The sequence below is a fragment of the Gobius niger genome (genome assembly GCF_951799975.1).
Source record: "Gobius niger genome assembly, chromosome: 6".
NCBI classification, from domain to species: Eukaryota; Metazoa; Chordata; class Actinopteri; order Gobiiformes; family Gobiidae; genus Gobius; species Gobius niger.
In genome coordinates, this window is record NC_136857.1 from 20806143 (window position 1) to 20826895 (window position 20753).

General features: G+C 41.1%; 1 protein-coding gene across 5 annotated transcripts in view; it reads left to right on the forward strand.

Annotated features, from left to right (window-relative positions):
- Positions 1-13254: 13254 nt before the first annotated feature.
- The window catches only part of tns2a (tensin 2a), a 53178-nt gene continuing 45679 nt past the window's right edge, over positions 13255-20753 (forward strand). For 2 of the 5 annotated variants that reach the window (XM_079557545.1, XM_079557542.1), the window contains exon 1: positions 13255-13798. In XM_079557545.1, coding sequence (XP_079413671.1) covers positions 13670-13798 — 129 coding nt within the window. In that variant the 5' untranslated portion in view covers positions 13255-13669. The remainder of the gene's footprint in view (positions 13799-20753) is intronic. The other 3 variants (XM_079557541.1, XM_079557544.1, XM_079557543.1) reach the window with 2 other exon arrangements.

Below are 20753 nucleotides of genomic sequence, written 5' to 3' on the forward strand. Positions count from 1 at the left end.
CTGTGCACAGTCCTGAATTAATGTGAAGTTAAATCAGTCTGAGTTTACAGCCTGGCTTCCTAAAAAGAACATGCAGAAGGAAAGTCCCGTTAGGTGGGGTGGACTGGGGGCTACCTCCTGTTTGCACCTCCTGTGACGTCAAACCAACTAAATGAATTGGACAGCCGTCAAGTTTAGGGATTGCACTGACCTGACCCATGTCGAGCCACGAGAATGAAATTAAAGCATTTCCAGATGTGCCCGGCTGACAAGGTGAGACAGGAAGTAGATTTGTTCTGTATATAATAATTGCACACATTGGGAACAGTGTGTCAGTGCTGCGCTTGTGTTCCAATAAGTGACGTTGGTTTTGGGTCATCGCTGAGTGGAAAGAAATTGTACTGAAAAAAAAAAACAAGCTGAAAATAGCTGGTGTTATTTCAGAGTGAAGATTGTATCATGCTCAAAGCCTGCCTGTGACTCCATGGGTATGTCTCATCTCTCTTGATGTTGTTGTTTCCATGATTCTCACACATTCAGGAAGTCAGACCGAAGCTGCCGAACCTCTCCCCGACAACACCACAGACAATACTTTTAATACACAAACAAAACAATACAGACCTTCTTCGTCATTCACACACATCATTAACAAAAACAACACTGCATAGGTAAGATGGGGTGCTATTGTCTCCCGAGGTTCTATCTGCACTGAACCAGTCCAACCCAAATTGAGTAAGTAAGTAAGTAAGTGCTTTATTTGTCATTGTACATCTGTACAACAAAATGGTGTTCAGGTGTTAGTCCTGAGCCGCTGCGACTCAGACCACTGTGGGCCAAACCTGGCTGACTGGCTTCAGTCCTCCTCTGATCCTCTGAAATGGTGCCGTGCCTCGTGGGGTTGTCCCTGTTTCAGAGCGTAGTGTCCTGCACTAGTAAGCTCATCCACCTCCTCCTGCCTCTTCCAAACAGCAGCTCCCTCCGCTCCGCTTTCACCATCTTCTGAGAAGGGCTTAACACTTAATCTGTTTTATTTTCCAGTGAACGTCCATTAGCCAGAACACTATAGGGACCAAAGGCATGTGTGAGTCTTGCCCGGGTACCTCCTCGTTTGTCCCTTCCTTGTTTCCTGTAGCACCTTTTGTAATGCCTCCACTGTGCTGTAGGTGTCGGGGGCTCTTGGTGCCTCTTCAGACGAAATTTGGTCTCAAATATCTTTAGCTCATAAGCTGGCTGTTTGCTTTCTTTCTGACTATTATGGACTCACAGCGGTAAAAAGAAAAGCATGGTTGAAGACGTTGAAGTATTCAGTAAAACTATGTGGAACACAGAAACCACAAATGCAGTTTGCAGAAAAAGGCAAAAAACGCAGCTGTACCTAGAGAGAAAGAGGTTGCTGCTTGTTAAATTTAAGTGATTGGGAATACAAATTGAAACATATGTTGAAATAGGGAGAAAATTTGACCATGTTTTCATTCATCCTTTGTCTCTGTTTACCTTTCAGATGAACTGTGATTGGCTCCAGCCCTCAGAGCCCCGTAAGAATGCAGTTAAATTATTGACCTGATCACATAACCATTTCAGGACATAGTCATGCATGTTCAGTCTCCCATGTCGAAACTGCGCACTCGCTAACTCTTACACCACTCAAAATGACATCACTGTTTGCTCTTTGCACTTTCTATACCAAATATGATGAACCCACTGAAGTCTGGGCTCTGACTTACGCAACAATGAAACAATATTTCCATCCATTTGTTATTTGTACTATTGTGGTCTTACTAGGAGCTCACCTGCCTCAAAGACGTATATTGCCATTTCTCAGTCATGTTTGGAGAGTGATGTCAGCTTGTATGAGATGGAGCAGTCCTCCCACTCCCATCTTTATACCCGTAATCCCCCCAGGTCTTAGTCTATGATGTCATGCACAAACTGGGCTCCATCTCATCAGCTGCAAAAATATTGAGAATACCAAGCTTGGACTAGACACTGTTTTATCTGGCGTTTGCGCTTGTTATCAGGAACGACTGGTATTAGACCCCAAATACAGAGCTATAAACGGAAGATCTAAGCGCTCCTCCTTTTTTTTCAGGAAATGTCTTTCATCATTTGGAGCAGAATATGAGGCGGACTGACATTTCCGTAAACCAGACTCCTGCACAGCCTCATGAGAAGTGTCCGAGTGCCAAGAGGGGGGATAAAGTCATCACAGAGGGGAGTCAGTGGAGATGAGAGGGCAGACAGGGAGCGAGCTGATAGAGGGGAAAATATAATGAGAGTGTTGTTAATTAAAACGAGGGGGTTAGCTTGAGTGACTTCACATGGAGCGGAACGAGAGGCAAACAAGCCAAAGCCCAGTGGGAAAGCTTGTAAAGTCGCCGGCTAGAAATTAGGGTCAAGAAGTGTTCTGCTAAACGGACAAGAATTCAGATGTCTCGGTTTTGACATCCAAGTCATAAGAGCAGCATGAGTTTCATCTTTAAAAGCACTTCTGTTCCAATGAAAGTTATGACAGTCTCATGGTATGACTTTTGCAATTAGTGTGACCTAAATTTCACAATCAACTACATGCAGGGTAAACATGAAATTGATGAATGGGATTTGGTTTCAACCTCAACCCATTTTGGGTGGCTTATTGAGTCCAAATCACTCAAAAACTGCCGCATTTACTTGAATTGAACCGCCTTAAAGGGATATCTCAGGATTTTTGACATAGGGCCTCATTTCCTAGTTATCCAGAGTGTTGTTGATTTCTGGAGATATACATTTCTTTTAATTCATGCAGTTCTTATATTTGAAGAGTTTAGTGGTGCTAAGCTAGTGCTAGGCTAGCGCATGTCTATGGTAACTAGTAGCCTGCATTAAAAACCTCTTCAAAATCATTGGGTAGCCCTTCAAACGTTGCCATATCTGATTTGTAGAAAGCTCCTTTGTGAATTCCACATGTAGTAATCTCGGCCGCAGATAAACAAACGCTGCGTATCTTACAACCAGGAAGCTGATGCTGCTCGGATATAAGTTATTTTAAATGCAAAATGGTTACATTTCAAAAATCATTCAGTCAACAAAGACATTTATATCAGTAGTCTGGTGCTATAAGTGATTTGCCTCAGGTGCACTGCACTTGGGTCAGACTGTTTTTAACGCAGGCTACTAGTTACCATTGACATGCACTAGCCTAGCACCAAAAAAAAATTAAAATATAAGGACTGCATGAATTTAAAAAATATATATCTCCAGAACTCTGGAATACTAGGAAATGAGGCCCTATGTCAAAAATCCTGAAATAATAATACATTTCAGTTTTACCCAAATCTAAAAGCTTGTTGACTGAAGCTCACAGCCTATAGGCCAGCGTCACACCTCATTTAAAAGCTAAGACCTTAAAAGCTGATCGTGACTTATGGGTCACGTTGTTGCCGCGTTTATGTCCCATTTTTTAAGCATTTTTATTGTTGTTGCGTTTTTGTGGCTCTTTCATCAGTTTTTAGTCGTGTTTCGTCACTTGTTTGTTGCGTTATTGTTGCTTTTCCAGTACATTTTTGTCGCTCATTTGTTTCCTTTTTGTCCCTACACTTTCTTCAAGAAGCTTTTAGATTTGGGTAAAGCCAAACTGGAGAAAATATGCTCGGTTCAGGTGAAGAGAGGTTAGAGCCACGTTTTGTGTAGTGTCGGCTTGGCTGTTTTTTGGTTGTTGTTCTTTATCTTTTAGGACTAAATAATGAACTGTTAAACTGTTCCAGTAGTTTCTGACTGATTCGGACATAGTTTTTCTACCTAGTCGTTTTAAAATTTCCTTTGAATTTAAATGTCTCAAAATTATTTCCTTCAAGAGACCTCTTCCTTTTTTTTTTACCCATAACATTAAAATAAAGAGGCCTTAAGATGATCAAAACAATGTCATTTAGATGCATTTCCCGCATTCACTTCACCATGAACTTGGAACGACCCCAGATCCCCCACACTACTTCAACAATCAACTTCCTAATGACCCCATTCCAAGTCCTCTCTGTAATTACTTTAACCATTTTGTTGTGCATGCCTACTAATCCCCCTTTAAGTCACTTTTATGTGCTAGTAAATCATATCTTTTACATGTTTGCCTTCTGCTGAGGGGCTTTACATGATGATAAACTCATACGTACAACTTTAAAACCATAATCTACACACGCCTATCCCTTGTGAACAGAAAAAAAAAAAATTATCTTCAGGCTCTGCTTTGACGCCAATAAATCAACCAGCACAATCTCACCAGTGTACTCCCACTGCCTCGCAATGACACCAAGAAATCCAGTCCATTCTCTCAAGCAATTTAGCTGATTTAGAAGTTGTCTATGCAGCGCTGGACAATACACGGCTTTCACAGCACTTGCCCACACTCTGGTTTGCCCGGAGGGGGTCACGTCTTACGGATTTCTCAAAGGCGCTCTTTAGTTTTGGGGGTGTGTGTCAGTCTGGTTGCATCTCCAGGCTGAGGAATGCTGGAGATGCTGGTGCCAGGAACCACAGCGATCACTCACATAAGGTCATGTTTCACACAGGACAGGGACCGGCCCTGGCATTGGACGACAGGGGGCGCCGTCGGGGGTCATTTGTCTTGTATATACTACAGAGTGAAATGGGATACGGATTTGTACTAGAGCAGGTGTGAGGACAAAAGAGAGTCAGCGTGTTTTATTATGGTCAAGGTTGGACACATCAACACTACTTGAATGAGCTGGATGTTATTTCCGATGGCTGATGTCTATTAGCTTGTGTTGAATGAGGGTCTGGAGCTAGAAAACATGGAAATGTGAAGGAGAAAAAAAGAAAATGTGGCAGCTTGGAGTGACAAGTGGACCGGGGACAGAAAGCAGGTCAAGGGCCTGGAAACTGTCATGGTTGTTCTTGGTGATTCCCAGCTCGGTTCCAAAGTATGTTGTAAAAACACAATTATTAGGTATTTTCTGTGTGGCCAAAATTTGTGCTTCAAAGGGAAAAAGTTACTTTATTGCACCAGCTGGACATACATGTTTGACTGGAAGCTACAAAATCGTGTTAAATTTAGCTGTTGTTAAAGGAACAGGCCACCGTTTTTCCATGCTGAGATATGTTCTTATAGCTTAGACGAGCTGATGCGTACCTGTCTGGTCTTTGTGCGTGCGCTCAGTCACACAAAAAGACCAAAGATGTTATTAGCATTTAGCCTCTCCTCCTCCCCTCTACGGGGCCAAACGGGGGTGAAGTTAGACGCGACTCAAGTATAATTAAGTAGTAAATAAAATTGTGGATTAAAAGGGGCACTATATTGTCAGACGTAATAACACCTTAGAAGCACTTCGACGTCTGTGCAGTAATATCTTCACTTTACTGCGTGAGGGAGGAGAGGCTAAATGCCAACAACATCTTTGGTCTTTTTATGTGACTGAGCGCACGCACACCAGACAGGTACGCATCAACTCGTCTAGCTCAGGTAAGAACATGTCTCAGTATGGAAAAAACGTGGCCTGCTCCTTTAATAGTTGTACTTGGGCAAAGGATGCCCTCAAAAATGAGATGGTTCATCTCAAGGTGTTAGTCTTCTTGATTAAATAAATGTAGACACAGTGACACTAGTGAGATGACGACTCAAGAACCGTCATCTCGGATGAACAACTGAGGGTTGTACAGGAGGGGTTAGGGTTATAGGGTTAGTGTTAGAGTCTTATGTCTTATTACATTATGTACCTCCAAACCTCAAATACATATTCCATCGTGTAACACAGGTAGTAGTTATTAAACATTTTTACAGGGCACATTACATTGTACTAAATTTTGGATACAATGTACCCAGGGTAAAATAGTGTTACTGACTAGACTCAGTCAGTAGAAACCAATATAGATGTGAGAAATTTCTATTTTTCAATTCAATATTGTAACAACTGCCATGCGTCTCACCAGTTACACTTCACAAATCTATTTATGACTTATGTCTAAACCAAAAGTCTACGTTTCCGCTGCCATGACGGAGGATCCAGACATGAGTTGTGCTTTTGGGCGTTGCCATGCCGACAGCACATGAATGGGAAGTGGTGTCCATGTGACTGAGTAACAGCAGTTGCCAACGCACAAGGCTAAAATAAAAGATGTACAGTGAATTACAACACGCACTTCCCCTTTTGTGAGTGAGAGAGGCTTCTGTTCATAGTTTCTGAACATTTTTATGAATACATGACTACTCACTGGCCACATTATTAGGTACAGCCATAAGATTTAGCTGCCAATGATCAACTAAGGCAGGTCTACAGTCTGACAGTTGTATGCAGAGTATTTGAGGAATAAATAAAAATGGATAAATCAAATAAATGAGTCCTCTGTACTACATACAAGGATTATGAGCTGAACTTGTGGGTGGTTCATAACGAAGACCAGAGTATTGTATACAGAAGCAGCATGTTCAGAGGAATGTGCGGGGAACCACTGTTGTCAAAACACAGATTGAGCTGTTAGGAGTTGCTGTGAGTCCTTTGTCCCCTGTTAGCAGTAAATCTGAGAAAAAGAAAATCCTATTTTCTCCTTTTGTTTGGCCTCTACCCTCATGTTTCTGCACTGCTGTCTGCGTAAACAATCCCATAGAAAGAAATGAGTAGACGTTTTTGTTCAAGAACATGCTGGTTGGTTATAATTAGTGTAATAATAAGTGACAATGCTATGTCTTTTTATTTATTTATATTTTTCTTCTTTTTCAGAGAATTGTAAACACATTAAGCTATGAGTAAAAATGTAAAGTATAATGTACACTTCATAAGTCCATAATAACTCACTGTTTTATAGGCAAGTACTTCATTTACTAAAATATTGATTACTTATATACTGATTCATTTTATCCTCTGCTTTCGCATGGGTCTAAGTATCTCTTCATTTTCATCACACAGAAGAAGCCAAAAACTGTTCTTTTGTAGAATGACTTGGGACATATTATGTGCTTATGTGAGTTAGTGGAAAGTTGAGTTTCTGCAAGTCGTCATTTCTTTGCAAGCACTGCCCTCTAGTGGAGCTCTGGAATTACAACAACTTTTTTTTTCTTTTCTAGCTGTTGACAGGCCCCATACCTGTTGTTGTTTTTTTTCTTCACAGAGGAGACCTTCTGTGCTTCTAAATCTAAAGCCTTTTTATTGATGGTGCAGGTAATTGTTGATCACTTACCGTCACTGTAATGCTCACTGATAGTTATGGTATGTGCTTATGAACTCATCACTGTGAAGAATTGTAATGCTAGAAATGCATTGGAAATAGGTTTGGACCACAACTAACGAGTTAATGTACACTCTCCTCTTTCATTGTATGTAGATAAATATAATTAGCTAAATTAGCTGTAGGGTTGACTGTCACTAAGCTTTGTCAGCTAACTGTTGACTGAGTTCTTGTTTGCATTTTAGTAATTCACATTTAGGAGGCTCCCAATATGGGGTCTGGGACCCCTTGTGGGGCCTCAGAGACATTGCAGGGAAGCCCCCAATAGTTGTCAACACATATAGGCGATTAAAAGAAATAGAGTCTGACACAAACTTTTTTGGAAAATACCGCCTTTTTTTGTCGCCTTGGACTTTGGAAATGGGCTGGTGTAGCCAATTACTCCTATGGGCAAAAGCACTCCCTCACCAAACTACACACTATCCTTAAACGAAGGGAAAAAAGCTAATCTACTTTCTGTACTTTCCCTATTCATCCAGTAGATGGAGGTGTCCTCATTTACCAAGTTTCCAACATAAAATTACTTGTTGAACGTATGCACCACAACATTTCTACACAAGGCTTGTATAAATATTTTAGCAACTCTTCATGGTCACAGATTCCCATGTAAATGCCCCAAAATATCTGCTGTACATTCCACCTACAGTTCTCACAGTTTGGACTGTGGGAACCTTTTGGACTGGTCTAAACCAGCTCAGAGAGCACTGTGTTCAGGATGCCCAAAATGGAAGTGGAGAAATTATAACTGCTGTGATTTTTCACTAAATCTTTCACTTGGCACATCACATCAAGCTCTCTGGGATCGACCTGCCATATCCTCACCGACTATGTTTTTGCTGAGTGCCCTGTCTGCATTTATACTTCACTGAAATACTATTCTACAGCGATGACAAGACATTTGCAAGTCTATTATTTTTATTTATTTTTTTGCATGTGTGTATTACAGCCAGATCTCTGGGCCATTCTGCAATACATTCATTAGCTTAATATTGTGGAGGGAAAAAAACCCTGATCCTATACAACTTTCACAGTAATGTAAACAACAACTACTAGTTCATCATCAGAAAAATGGCTTTAGATTAAGAAGTACAGCATACAAAAGGTATTTCTTCACAATTGTCTGCTTTTACAATGGAGTGGATTGGATTGTACTCACTATGTGTTTCTTGACGGAGGCCTTTGAGTGCATTCTGGCATAGATGATGCACTCAAAGATCAGCTATATCTGCAAAATAAAAAAAATAAAAAATAAAAATTATTACAGGTACAGTACAGGGCTGTTTCATGCTGCCTGCTGGTGAGAGGGACTTTCAGGATAACAAGCTGTCAAAAAGGAAGTTGACATTCAACAAACAAATGACATGAGTGGATTTTGTTTTGTTGAGGTGTGAGAGCAGACAGACAGCCACTCTGTCCTGTACTTTCCACAGAGTTCTGACACTGACCCTTCATCCACTCTCTTCCGTCGTGCCGAGTTTTATTTCTTTTCCATAATGACTAGTACTGTGGAAGCAGACAGTGTGCTTCCTGCTTTTGTGTCCACGGTGAGCCCCATGTCTCAGCTGACGTCAACCAACCTGTCACCTTTCACTCACAACAACAGGGCAATCTTTCATGAGATCCTCACCTCTGCATGGGAGGAGTCTGAATAGTAAACAATCTATATGTGACAACCCGCACTAAAAACTGTCTTTCTTCAGTCATTTGAGAGCATGAAAAAGAGTGCACGATGGTCTTCCGATATTGATGGTTTATCATGAACATGGAGAAAAAGTTAATTTAAATAGATTTTACATCTATATTATTTGTCTTGTTAGTAGTTTGTTTGCATTTGCACAACCACAGTTTAAACATAGTTGACATTTTACAGATATGAGCCTTTATTTTTCATCTCTAAAAGCACATCCTAAAGGATTTTCAGTAATTGTTAATAAATTACTTGTCGCCACCCAATGGACAATTTCTGGAATTACAACAAAAATGTATCAGAAAATAAATTCCACAGAGCAAGCTGACACTGAGACACGCGAAGCAGCTCAAGAATGTCCTGCCAAAATTTTGGACTGGACAAATATCTAATCGTTTTACCTTTCAGTACAATATCATTTCTGCATATGAAGAAAATCCCTCTGAGTAAAAAATGTGTATGTAGTAATCCATGTGCTTCAAGAGCTTGTTGTGTAGTTGATGCACTTGTTTTAGTTAATTTTCCACCAGAGAGCAGACAAACCTTGATAACCAGGCAAATGTAATCCAGTCCCAATTCGTTCATCTCAATTCGTTCAACCTCAGTGTATGACCAATCACATCATGGTCCACTCTTGGAATGTGAGCTGCTGTTGGGAACATCTGTCCTGATGTCACCCTCTGGTTGGTTGGCACTGTGGCTTCACACCGATCTATAGTCGTCTCTGTAATCTCCTGACACACTCATTCTGGCCCATAGAAACAGAGGCTCGGGTTCACAGAGAGGCCCGAGGCTGGGTGGAGGCATTTGTTTACTATACGGGCATGCTAATGTGTGTACAAGTCCACAACCTTTCAAGAAATCGCAGTAATTTAAGAGTTCAAGGGGCAAATAAACAGGCTTTCTTTATACTTTATACTTTGGCCTTTGTCTCTAGAGGTTTTCTGAGAGGAAAACCGTATTACTGTGAACCTCTAAATGCATGTCTTGTTTTAAATGTTGAACTGTACTGTATATCTATTAATATTTAGAGCAGAGTTCTTGGTCAGCAAACAGTGCCAGTCCCAGTGCACTTTGTTCCCATCTGAATCATTTTGTTGTCCAGACTATGGCTATGTCTTTCTCTGTAAACTTTCCTATATTATTTATTGTCATTTGAGCAAGTAAATGTCCAGTAAAACATACTTAAGTGCAGCTGAGACCATAATGTTTACAAACACTAATAAAGTTGCTGTCGTGTCCCCCCTGACCTCATCACCCCCGGGGCCGTCCCTGTGGCTCATGGTTTGTGAGGAATTACACATCCCTCTTTTTCACCCTTTGGCCATGTTTGGTCATGGTTTATTTTGTCTTTTTTTCTGCTCCTCTCCAGATGTTATCTTTTCTAATCCCTTCTTACTCATATAATCCCCCCCACTATTAGGAGCCATCTTCAGGAAATGTTCCTTCCAATATAAACTAACATCCTGCCAAGTCCATGACCTATAACAGCCCCACTTGTTTAGCCACACAGACAAATTTGTTACTTGGTTCGAGAGAATAAAGTCTTAAGACAAACCTGGACTGAATCATTGTTCGACACTTGCCAGGATATTTTCTTCAGAGAGAAGACACATGGATCCAAAAAGGCATAGTTTTGAAGATGGTACTTTGAGTTTCTTAATGCTCTATCCATAAAGCTAGGGAATACGTTTGTTATGTCAAAGTTGATTTATATTGACAAATAGATTTAATTAGGCACAAAAGACCATAAACTAACAATCTTTAAAACAACCACCAACTACTAAATTATTAACCAACAATCAATTCAATCAATTCCCAAACCTGCTGTAAGTGAACCCTTCTGCAGCCACAATAAACCATCAACGGAATACATTTAACAGACCAACAATCAGACTTAACAATCAACATGTCAACAAAACAACTTTGCAACTTTGCAGAGGAATAATCTAAAAGACCAAACAATATTAGCACTGATACTAATCTGGGATTGCTCTGGCTTGTATCGCTCGGGGGGAGGATGCACTTATGGAGCAGCATTAGCTGCTGATTGGATCCAGAACATCCAAAATCTATTACATCATTTAGTTTTGAAAAAATGTATATGTGTTAGTAAAGTATAGCAGCATACCTCGTGTTTTTCCATTGTTGGTGCATTGTTAATTTGTGTCAATTTGGACCAAACCACTTTTGGTTTGGGTTCAAACAGATTCGGAGGGAGCAGCAAAAGATGGATTCTAGTGTGTTTGTGAACTCACAAATACCGTGAGAATTCAGCTTGCAGAGAAGGTTTGTATACTACCACATCAAACCATCATCATCCAACTCTACAAATTAAACTAGCCCCATCTAAAATGAAGATATTCTTTTCTCATCTTGAGGCGCAGCAGATGGCTGGCATATTCTCACAGCAGAACAGAACATCCCTGTTCATCCTTATTCCAGATTATGCATTAAGATAATTTCATCCTTTGTCCATTTCCCTGTTTGAGTTAAAAATCTGACTTTGCAGTAACAGTTCTCTTGCAACTGTTGAACAAACCAACACACACCAAAAACGTTTTTGTAGCAACAAAAAGTGTGTGGAGTGATATCAATTTGGCTTGAAGCTATGCAGTAACTGTCGGGCAAACTAAAATGATTTGCTCTGCCTGACCCCACGTCTTCTGACCAAGTTTACCAGAGATGTATGTAAATCTCAAAGTGTTACTCCTGTATACCCTGGGTTGATCAGAAGGAGTTAATTTCATGGCGAGTAAAGCAGGAGGGGGTCCATTGTAAACACAGCCTAGAGTGAGCTCATGTCTGAGAGTCCAACATATGGCACAGATCGAGTCCAGGAAAACAAGGTGAGAGGGGTGCTAGAACAAGAGGGGCCAGTTAGAGCAGTGAATAGAGCAGAGGCGGGTAATTAGACTTATTTATTTTACAATTTGAAGAAATTTTACTTGGAGTAGTTCCATCACTTTACTTTTTACTTGGACTGGACGAATATTTTCAAGTAATGGTACTAATACTTCAGTGAAAGCCTGTGGCCAAAAAAGTTAAAATCTTCATGACAACCAAGATTAAGGTTGTTTCTTTCACGTTAAAAAGTTGTTTTACTAATTTCATGCTACATTGTTTGGAACTATCCAAATGCTCATGTTATTTCATTTTGTCTTGTGTCAGATTATGTCACTAAAACAGATTATAAAGTAGACAGTAGTATATTTTAATCACTTAATATCTACTCATCTCTGGAGAAGTGAACTATAGTGTAGATGCAGCAGAGGAAGGACACCTGGTAGGAATCCGTCTGGGGCAGCGTGCCTACAACAACACTCCGCCCGCGCTGAGCGAGAGGGGGAAAAGTGAAGAAAACAAAGGGAAAAGGGACTGTAACACAAAGAAGGGGAGGGGGCTCTCTGGAGAAACATCAAGAATTTGCCTTTTAAGGGGTACAGTCTCACTCTTCCAAGTCTGAGCTTATTTCTCCACTCTGGGTGGAGAAATAAACAACAGCAAGAGGACCTTTCGTGCAGTGCCACTCTATGGAACCAATGAGTTACAAATAACATAAATAAAGACAGTCATGCAAGGGTGCTATACATTTGTCTTAATGCCTTTAAACAACTTTGACTGCTTTTCAAAACGATGGGAAAAGGGCTGGGAAAAGGTTTCTATTCCGATGAAGTCCTGCTGCTCATGATCTAAATATAGCCGATACTCCAAAGAGGGACTTAACTCAAACTTGTGTGTTAAGAGCAAAGTGCAGCAGAACGTGTATGAGCGGGAGAGCAATCTGTATTTTTCAAAGCTTGTCCCACCAGAAGAACACATGAAGTTTAGTAAACTAAACCATTCAAATCAACCATATCTCCTCATTCTGGAAGGGGAAGATCAGACAGACTCACTGTACTTTATGTGCGTTCACTATAATCCCTCAAAATCCAGCTGTTATTGAAAGTAAGTTCAGGAATGCAACAATGTAGTCAGAAGAACTTAAAGGGCAAAAGCTGCATGCACCCTCTGCAAAGGTGCCAGTGTTTAAGCAATACCTGCAGTTTCCAGAACCTGAAATATATTCTTTCTTTTTTTCATATTTTACAAGCCCAAGGAATGTTCTAAACTCTTCAAAGCCTAAAGTTACTCTCTTGACAGAAACTGTCCTCTCCTCTTCTCCATGTCCTGTATAGGGATAAATAGGCCAGTGTTTACCAGTTGAGGCTCAGTTACAGCCCTGTAAAGAGGCTGGGCTCCATGGATTCTGACTCATCCCGTGCCGTCACTTGTTGTGGTGGTTGTCTCATTTGTTTGGTGGACAATACCGGAGCATGTGCTGAGGAGCCCGAGCTCAGGAAACAGAGGGGAGTCTGGGAGGAGAAACCAAAGAGGGGGAGAACAGAAGGGTAATTGTATATGTAAGAGTGAGGCAACCTAAGTGCGTAGAGAGGCAGGAGTAGGGGAGCAGGGAAGGGAATGGCACGCTGCACGGAGATGGAGTAAGGAAGGGTCGGCTGAGGAGAAAAGTTTGGAGTAAGTGGGAAGAGGGCTTATTGCACATGAGAAGTTACATAGTTGGAAGTGTAAGTTGTTATGGAGAGATTGAAAGTTAAGTGAAGGGGGGGTAGGGCAGCAGCGTGTGTATCCTTCGTCTCAAATCGAGGCTGAACCAAAGCCAGGAAAAGGGGCCGGGCCTCCTCTGGTGCTTCCAGCTGACAAAAACAGCAGCCCAGCGAGGAGCTGGAGGACACAGGCGGCTCAGAGCGCGCAGCCCGGGCACAGGAGCGAGGAGAGGGGAGGGACGCTTTGATGGGGTGCGTCCTAGGCTCCGACTGGTGCGGGGAAGAAGAGGTGCCGGTGGCCCCCGCGGTGCGCAACTCATCCCTGAAGAGAAGGAGCGTGGCGAGGAGCGAGAGTGAGAGGATGAGGCTGATCAAGGTGAGCGGGCATGGGCTTTGTATGAACACATGTGGGCATACCTCACATAACTGTCTTTCACTGGTTCATATGATGTTCTCTGACATTCCTTAGATGTTAGAGTTGAAGTATCTCTACATGTACGAAGTAAGAAGTATACATTTTCTCTGTGTGAACTTGTTTGGTCAAATCTATGAGCAGAGTCTGTTTAAATAAACATGCAGCCGTTTCAAACCTGACTTAGTTAAGGACTTGGTACACTGGATACTTATTGATGCGTTGAGGAAAGACTTTCCTGTTTGAAAGGGTCAAAGGTTGTGTCAGAAGTCAGCTGACATGAAGACAGAGAGACAGGGGACATGACTATGAGTAATTAGTTCACATTCCACACATAAAAGTGCATTTTCAAAGCCTTAACTTTAACAGTCAATATGAGAATAGCAATGATATTAAAGTAAGTTTGATGTCGCAGATTGTTCCTGTCTGGAGGTCAAAGGTCAGCTGAAGGGCTCAGATGTGTTCATCCATATGTTGTCACTAAAATGTGTGTGATGTGTATAAGATGACTTTCTGATTGCAAGTGTGTAGGTCACTACAGATTAAAGAAGGGTCAGGTGTAGAAGCAGGTGAGTATTGTGACAGAATGGACAAATATCTTCTAAACTATCGGCTTTCATTGACCAAATTCCCTGTTGCAATAACCTGATGTGCCGTATTGTGTACAGCCTATAGCATTATGCCTGTGGCAAGAACACACAGAGGGCTCTTCAGAGACTTTCTCATTAGGGTTGTCATATGCTCCGTATGATGCAGCGCCAATGAAAAGAACTCTTGTTTTGCTGCTGCAATAACATAATATTCTATCTATGTCAAACATGTCATAGGATTAGATTTGGATTTATCCCATTTTTTATTTAGTTTTGGCTCTGTTTGTACTTTTTTGTCTTTAAATGCCTTTAAAAGGGAGAATTTAAACATCTTAACGTGTGAGAAAATGTGTGTTTCATGCAGATTGCATCCTCTTGTAAGTCTGTTTATCAAATCCATACAGTAAGTATATGCTCGGGTGAAGCTCAAGACTTCTTGCTTAAGGTTGGCCAGGGCGAAAGTATGTTAACTGCATGAGTACATGCTTGTTGATGTATGGATCATGTTGTGGTTGAGCATCTTGGCGATGTGGCTTCTCAGAGTCACAGCTCCGATACAATGAAAGTGTTGTGACGACTGCGCTCCCTGCTTTAGGTCAATTAACATTGCGTAAACAGAGGCTGGTGCAGAGTCCAGTGGCATCAGGAGAGACATTAAAACCTGACATTTGACCTCAGCCCCAGATCACTTTTCAGATACCTCAATACCGCCACTCATACCAATGTGGGGTGTGCACGCCCACATAAAAAGCCCTGATGCTGTGTAGATTTGAAGAAAACACGCTGAATGCTATAATTAAAGCGTCCGGTAAAGTCTCTTAAGATGCAACTCAAAATAAGAACTAAATCTAGATGCACCAATCACTATCCTTGAAGAAGTACAAGAAACTCTGTGGCACTCCCAAAAATCTCATAAAAATCTTTGCCAAACAATGCGTGTAGTAAAACTGGTCATCTGAATGATTACTGATAAATGAGCAACACAAGTCCCAGAGCTCCGTATCACATGCTGGGCAGCGTGAGAACACAAAGCCCTCCGGTCCACGTCGTCTACCACCAACTGACCCCCGACATGGGCGTGGGAACCACGCCGATCCCACTGATTATGCAAGACTGTCCCATCTATTTAGGGTCATTTTGGAAAACTTGTTTATCACATTCCATTGGTTTCCTTTTCGCTTATAGCATAGAAATGTGAGATGCCTTTCCTATCATCTGTCATGTTAGGAAGCTTCTTGGTGTATGAAACCCAACATCTCCGGAAGTAAAAAGTTGTACATACAGTAAATACCTGACCAGGCCAAGGCCAAGCCCTTACAGGAAAAAAAAAGTTGGCAACCAAAAGTCATATTCCACATGCAGCACTGAGAGCCATTACATAATGTGTTTATGTCTATATCAGAAACATGGAGGGAGGATGTTTGAGAGCAGTTTGGGCTTGTTTTACTTGACAAAGTGATTTTGTATGCTAGCTTAAAAAAAAGTGCCTGCAGTTTGTTAAACAACTATGATGATGCAACAGTGAGTGTGTGTTGAAATGCTTTCCACAGCTTTGATTGTTTTATTTACTTTAACTCATGACTTTTGGGAGTGTCGTTCTCAACCAATCACAGCTTCCATACTACAAGCAGGAGACGTAACATATGTTATCTTGTTAATGTATTTAGTAGAGATGCACCGATCAGGCTTTTGTGCTACCGACACTGATACTAAGGTATACTATACCAAGGTAGAAAAAAGGTTTGAGTATCTGCCGATATCCGACATTTACCGATACCAAGAGACTTTCTTAAAAGTGGCTTTCTCTGAGTGAAAAATTGTATTGACTCTTCTCCATTGTAATATCAATAAAGTCATATTTTATTGTCATGTTACAGATCAATTATCAATTATATCTATTGATAAACTCTTGGATAAATATTTAACAAGGATGACTTTTCTACACTAAATAGGTTACATTAAGTTGAGGTTAGGTTACATTAAACAACAAAATACAAAAAAATAAAATAAAATCAGCCACTGCTGAAGCCAAGTGTTTGTATTTTATTTATTTTTTTTGTATTTTGTTGTTTAGGCTACTTTATGGATTTCTATCACAGTTTCTGACCCAGCCTTGATTAGTTTTAGCCAGCATTAGCATGTTCACGGTAGCTTTAGCATGCTATTGCTAACCTCAGATTTTTGCGCGGTGATCTAAAACATACAACATGCCCATATTCTCTTAGATTTATGTGGTGAAAATTGTGTTTTTAAGGCGTTGAGAGCCAAAACTGGTATTGGTTCAGTATCTGATTTTTTCCAGTATCGGCTCCGATATCGGATCGGTGCATCCTTAGTATTTAGTATTTAGCTGCTCGAGACATAAAAATCGGAACTGTAGCATTTGGAGAGTGATGTTTCCAAGTTCTTATGATGGTATAGCATGCAAGTCATGTTCAGTATATATCTTATTGCACAAAGCACAAAGAAATGAAAGGCACCACGGACCAAAAAGGCCCGGTGAAATGAGATTGAAACTAAATTGTAAATTGTCCTTTCTTCGAGTCACAAAATGTCTTTTAGAGCAAAATGTGATTATAGGTTTTAAAAGGGCAGCTTTTGAAGGCAGTGATGGAGGTGATAAGGAGTGCAGACGCTGTAATTCTATCCTACATCTTTTTCCTGCTGCTGCTTTTTCACCACGAATGTATCAAATGTCATCATCACCAGATTCACTGAAAACTCCCCCCCCCCCCATATATTCACATCATTGCATTGAGTAAGAGTTCACATAAAACAACAGCATGAAATCAGTCGGAGCGCACATCTCGCAAACTTGAATAATGTGCTTGTTCAACCATTGACATTTATTTTCACGCTTTGCTCAACACTTTTCACTCTATCATATGACTAATCATGTGCCCATTTATTTCAATATTATGTCATCTAGACTGGTCTACAATTGCTCACTGAATCATCTGACCATGTTGTTTCTGGACCCTTTGTTGTCAGCAGTTGTGCATCAGTAAACATACTATTGAGAAACAGATGCCGGCAGCAGCAGCAGTTCATCACAGAGGAACTTTTAGCCTGCACTTCATATGGTTCTTTTTAAAAAGTAAAGCGCCAAACTCCGAAGTATGAGGCTGACTCCATGTGGGACGAATCAAAGCAGGCGAGCCTCAGATTGAAGTCATGAAACTGCCATCACTGCCATCATTAGTGCAGAGAAATGTTTTTCTGACAAGATCCCGTGTGTCTGACCACAAAGAAATGCCCTTATGATGAACAATCATCATTAAAAGGAAAAGCACAAAAGTTCAGTCAATTTGAACATAATATAAGTTTGTTATAATATAAGCTGAGCAATTTGATCCAGTCAAATCACTGTTTGGCCCATGTTTATGCCTTCATTTATTGTAAATATAAGTACACAGCACAAATGCTTAAAAAATGTGATATCCACCATCTTAAGACTGTGGTTTTCTGGGGCATAAAATACACTTGTCCAACTTCCCTCTAATTACTTGAAGCAAAAAAGTTTATATTGGCCATGACCAATCGAAACACCATGAACCACACCCCACACCGGAAACAACACTGACCGGTCACAGTTATATTTAGAATCCCTTTCAGTGCTAAAAATAGTCAAGAATAATCCTAAATGCACACAATTTATCAGAGGGTGGATGTTAAAGATCAGCTTCCTGCTTGTTCAAAATGATAGCGCAGAGAATTGTGGGAGTGCTGTGTCTTGTTGTTGTGTGTAGTGGCACATGAAAGCTGATCGAGGGAACAGGGAGAGACATAAAACCATTTCCCCTCACAGCGAGTCTACAATCCTCCCAACAAATCCCAGCAACGCCCTTCAGAAAGAACCACCGCTAGCTCACAAAAGTATGCACAATATTTTTTCCCTTCAACGCAAAAATGTCCACTTGACGTTTGTCCAAGTGAGAAAAAAGAGCCTGTCCAGGAAATGTGCTCGGGATCTTTGGATGGTACTACGGAGTATGTGAGCGGCATCTTCTGTGTGAGCTGGCGTTCTCTTGCTCCCGCTCTTTTAACAGCTGCACCTTATCAGTCTCTGGCCGACCACTTTTCTACTCAGTCCCTGCTCAAGCTACGGAGGCCCCCACCACCCCACCCGCACCGCACCCCTCGTTTCCCTTTGGACAGGTTCCCACTCATTCTCATTTACCTCCGAGAGCGGGCCAGGCCTTCCATGTCGAGCTTCCTCTCTTCCGGACGAAATCACACCTGGCACATGACCCTGTGGTGGACATCTGCGGAGACAAGGGGCATTGATGCGAGTGATGTGAACACCTATAGGAAGCACAAGAAGGATTAGGTATCTCAGTTGGCCTGGTAGGGTCCCCCAGGAGGTGCAGTGTCTGGGGTGAGGGAAATCAAGGAGTCTTTGCCCGGATAAGGAGGGGAAGATGGATAGATCGAGGAATAAAAATAACTTTATACAAGACGAGAAAAGGGTTGCTCCTTTTCTTTTTACCCCAAAGCCTTTGTCGACCCCTTAAACTTTAGGGCCTAAAGCTTAACTGAACGGGTAGTGCTGACAGACTGCACTATTCAATTTACACTATGTAAATGTCTCCATTGTGAGATCTATAAAGGCTTTCTTATCTTATCTTAAAGCTAGATCATTACACAGACTTATTTACTACTTACACTGCCAAGTGCAGCTTTGAGTAATTCCATGCCTAGCACCTGTTTAAATTCTGAAATGTGTAAAACAATTAACGACAAAGTGTCATTTACAAACATTTCAAGCATATCTCATCTGCTTTTCCTACATGTCGAGTTGAACATGACCATCCCCCACGGACTCCCCCTTCATTCCAGCCCCGAGCCCCACTTCCTGCCTCTCATACGGACCCTCAGTATTTTCTTAGTCTCACATGTGCCCCCTTCTCTATAGCCTCTCCTGTTACCTTTTCACCTCACCACTCCTTTTTCTGCAACTTACTCACCAAGTCGCTGTTTTCATTTCCCCCCACATCCCGCTTGCCATCTGAAATAAATGGACAAATGAGTCAATGCGCAATCAAACGGCCATTATCCTAATCTACACGACTCGATACATCAGTTTTATGCATCATGAGCTGGACATTCCTTAGTTATGAGCGCAGAGAATTGGCTGCTTTACCACACGTGCAGCTTGTGGGATTGCTGCATGGTGCATACATCATTACTAAAGTCTTGTAGTGCATTGATTGTATGGAATATATAGTTCAAGGGTCTTAGATGCATATGGCAATGATGGGAGATTATCTATAGACTGTATCAGCAGACAGACAGGGCTAAGTCTAAAAGCAGGATGTATTATGGAGCTAATGATTTGGGACGGGGGAAAATATATAAGTCCCGATGTATAGAAATCATAAAAGCCCGCAAGGCCTTGGCAAACATTCAAACATTTTGGCTGCTATGTTTAAGAAAAGGCCAGGCTGTCTGCTTAAATTATAATCACGAGAGCCAGGCTGCTGTGTGGCTTGGCCTTTGAAACCATAACAATTGAGATTTGGATCTGCAGCCCCATCTGCTCAGTCGGGCCAGTTTTATAAAATACCTTTCCAAATCCCTAAAGACGTTTATTCCCAAGCTTTTAACTCTGGGTTCTAAAGATTCACTGCATTGCACACATATTGTAAATGCAAAACAGCTGGTGCAGGGCTCGTCTTTCACCACTAGGGACTGCTGCTGCTCTGCACCAGTGGCTGGACAGATGTTCCCACAGTCTCAGTTCTCACAGAGAGCATATTTCAATGTTCGATTCCTGTTATGCCCAACAAACCGTCTTGTGTTTTTCTTAAAATCTCTATTTTTGGTGGATCCTGTTTTACTGCAAGCTTTTCACAAATCCAGGTTTGTAAAAGCCTATATATACACTGCCTCAGCCTGTGATAAATCAGAGCACATTTACAGTGAGAACCATATGTTTACATACACTTTATAAAAAGACTCATCTCGCATTTTTTTTCCTCACTGTCCGGCATGAAACCAGAATTAACTTTCATTTTTCTTAGGTCAATTAGAATTTTTTTCTATTATTTCTACTTGTAAAATTCTAGAAGAATGAGAGATAGAATGTTCTACACAATTTTTTATTACTTTTTCACACAGTCAGAAGTTTACATACTCTAAGATTACTACTACACCTTTAAGCAAGTTGGGAAAGCCCAGATAACGATGTCATGACCTTGGAAGCACAAGTCTGGTTCATCCTTGGACGCAATTTCATTTTTTATTGTCTTTCTTTTTTTCAAATTGAAGGTGCCAGGTTCATTGATTGATTCACTATCCATCATACAGATCAGAAAGAAGGCGGGTTC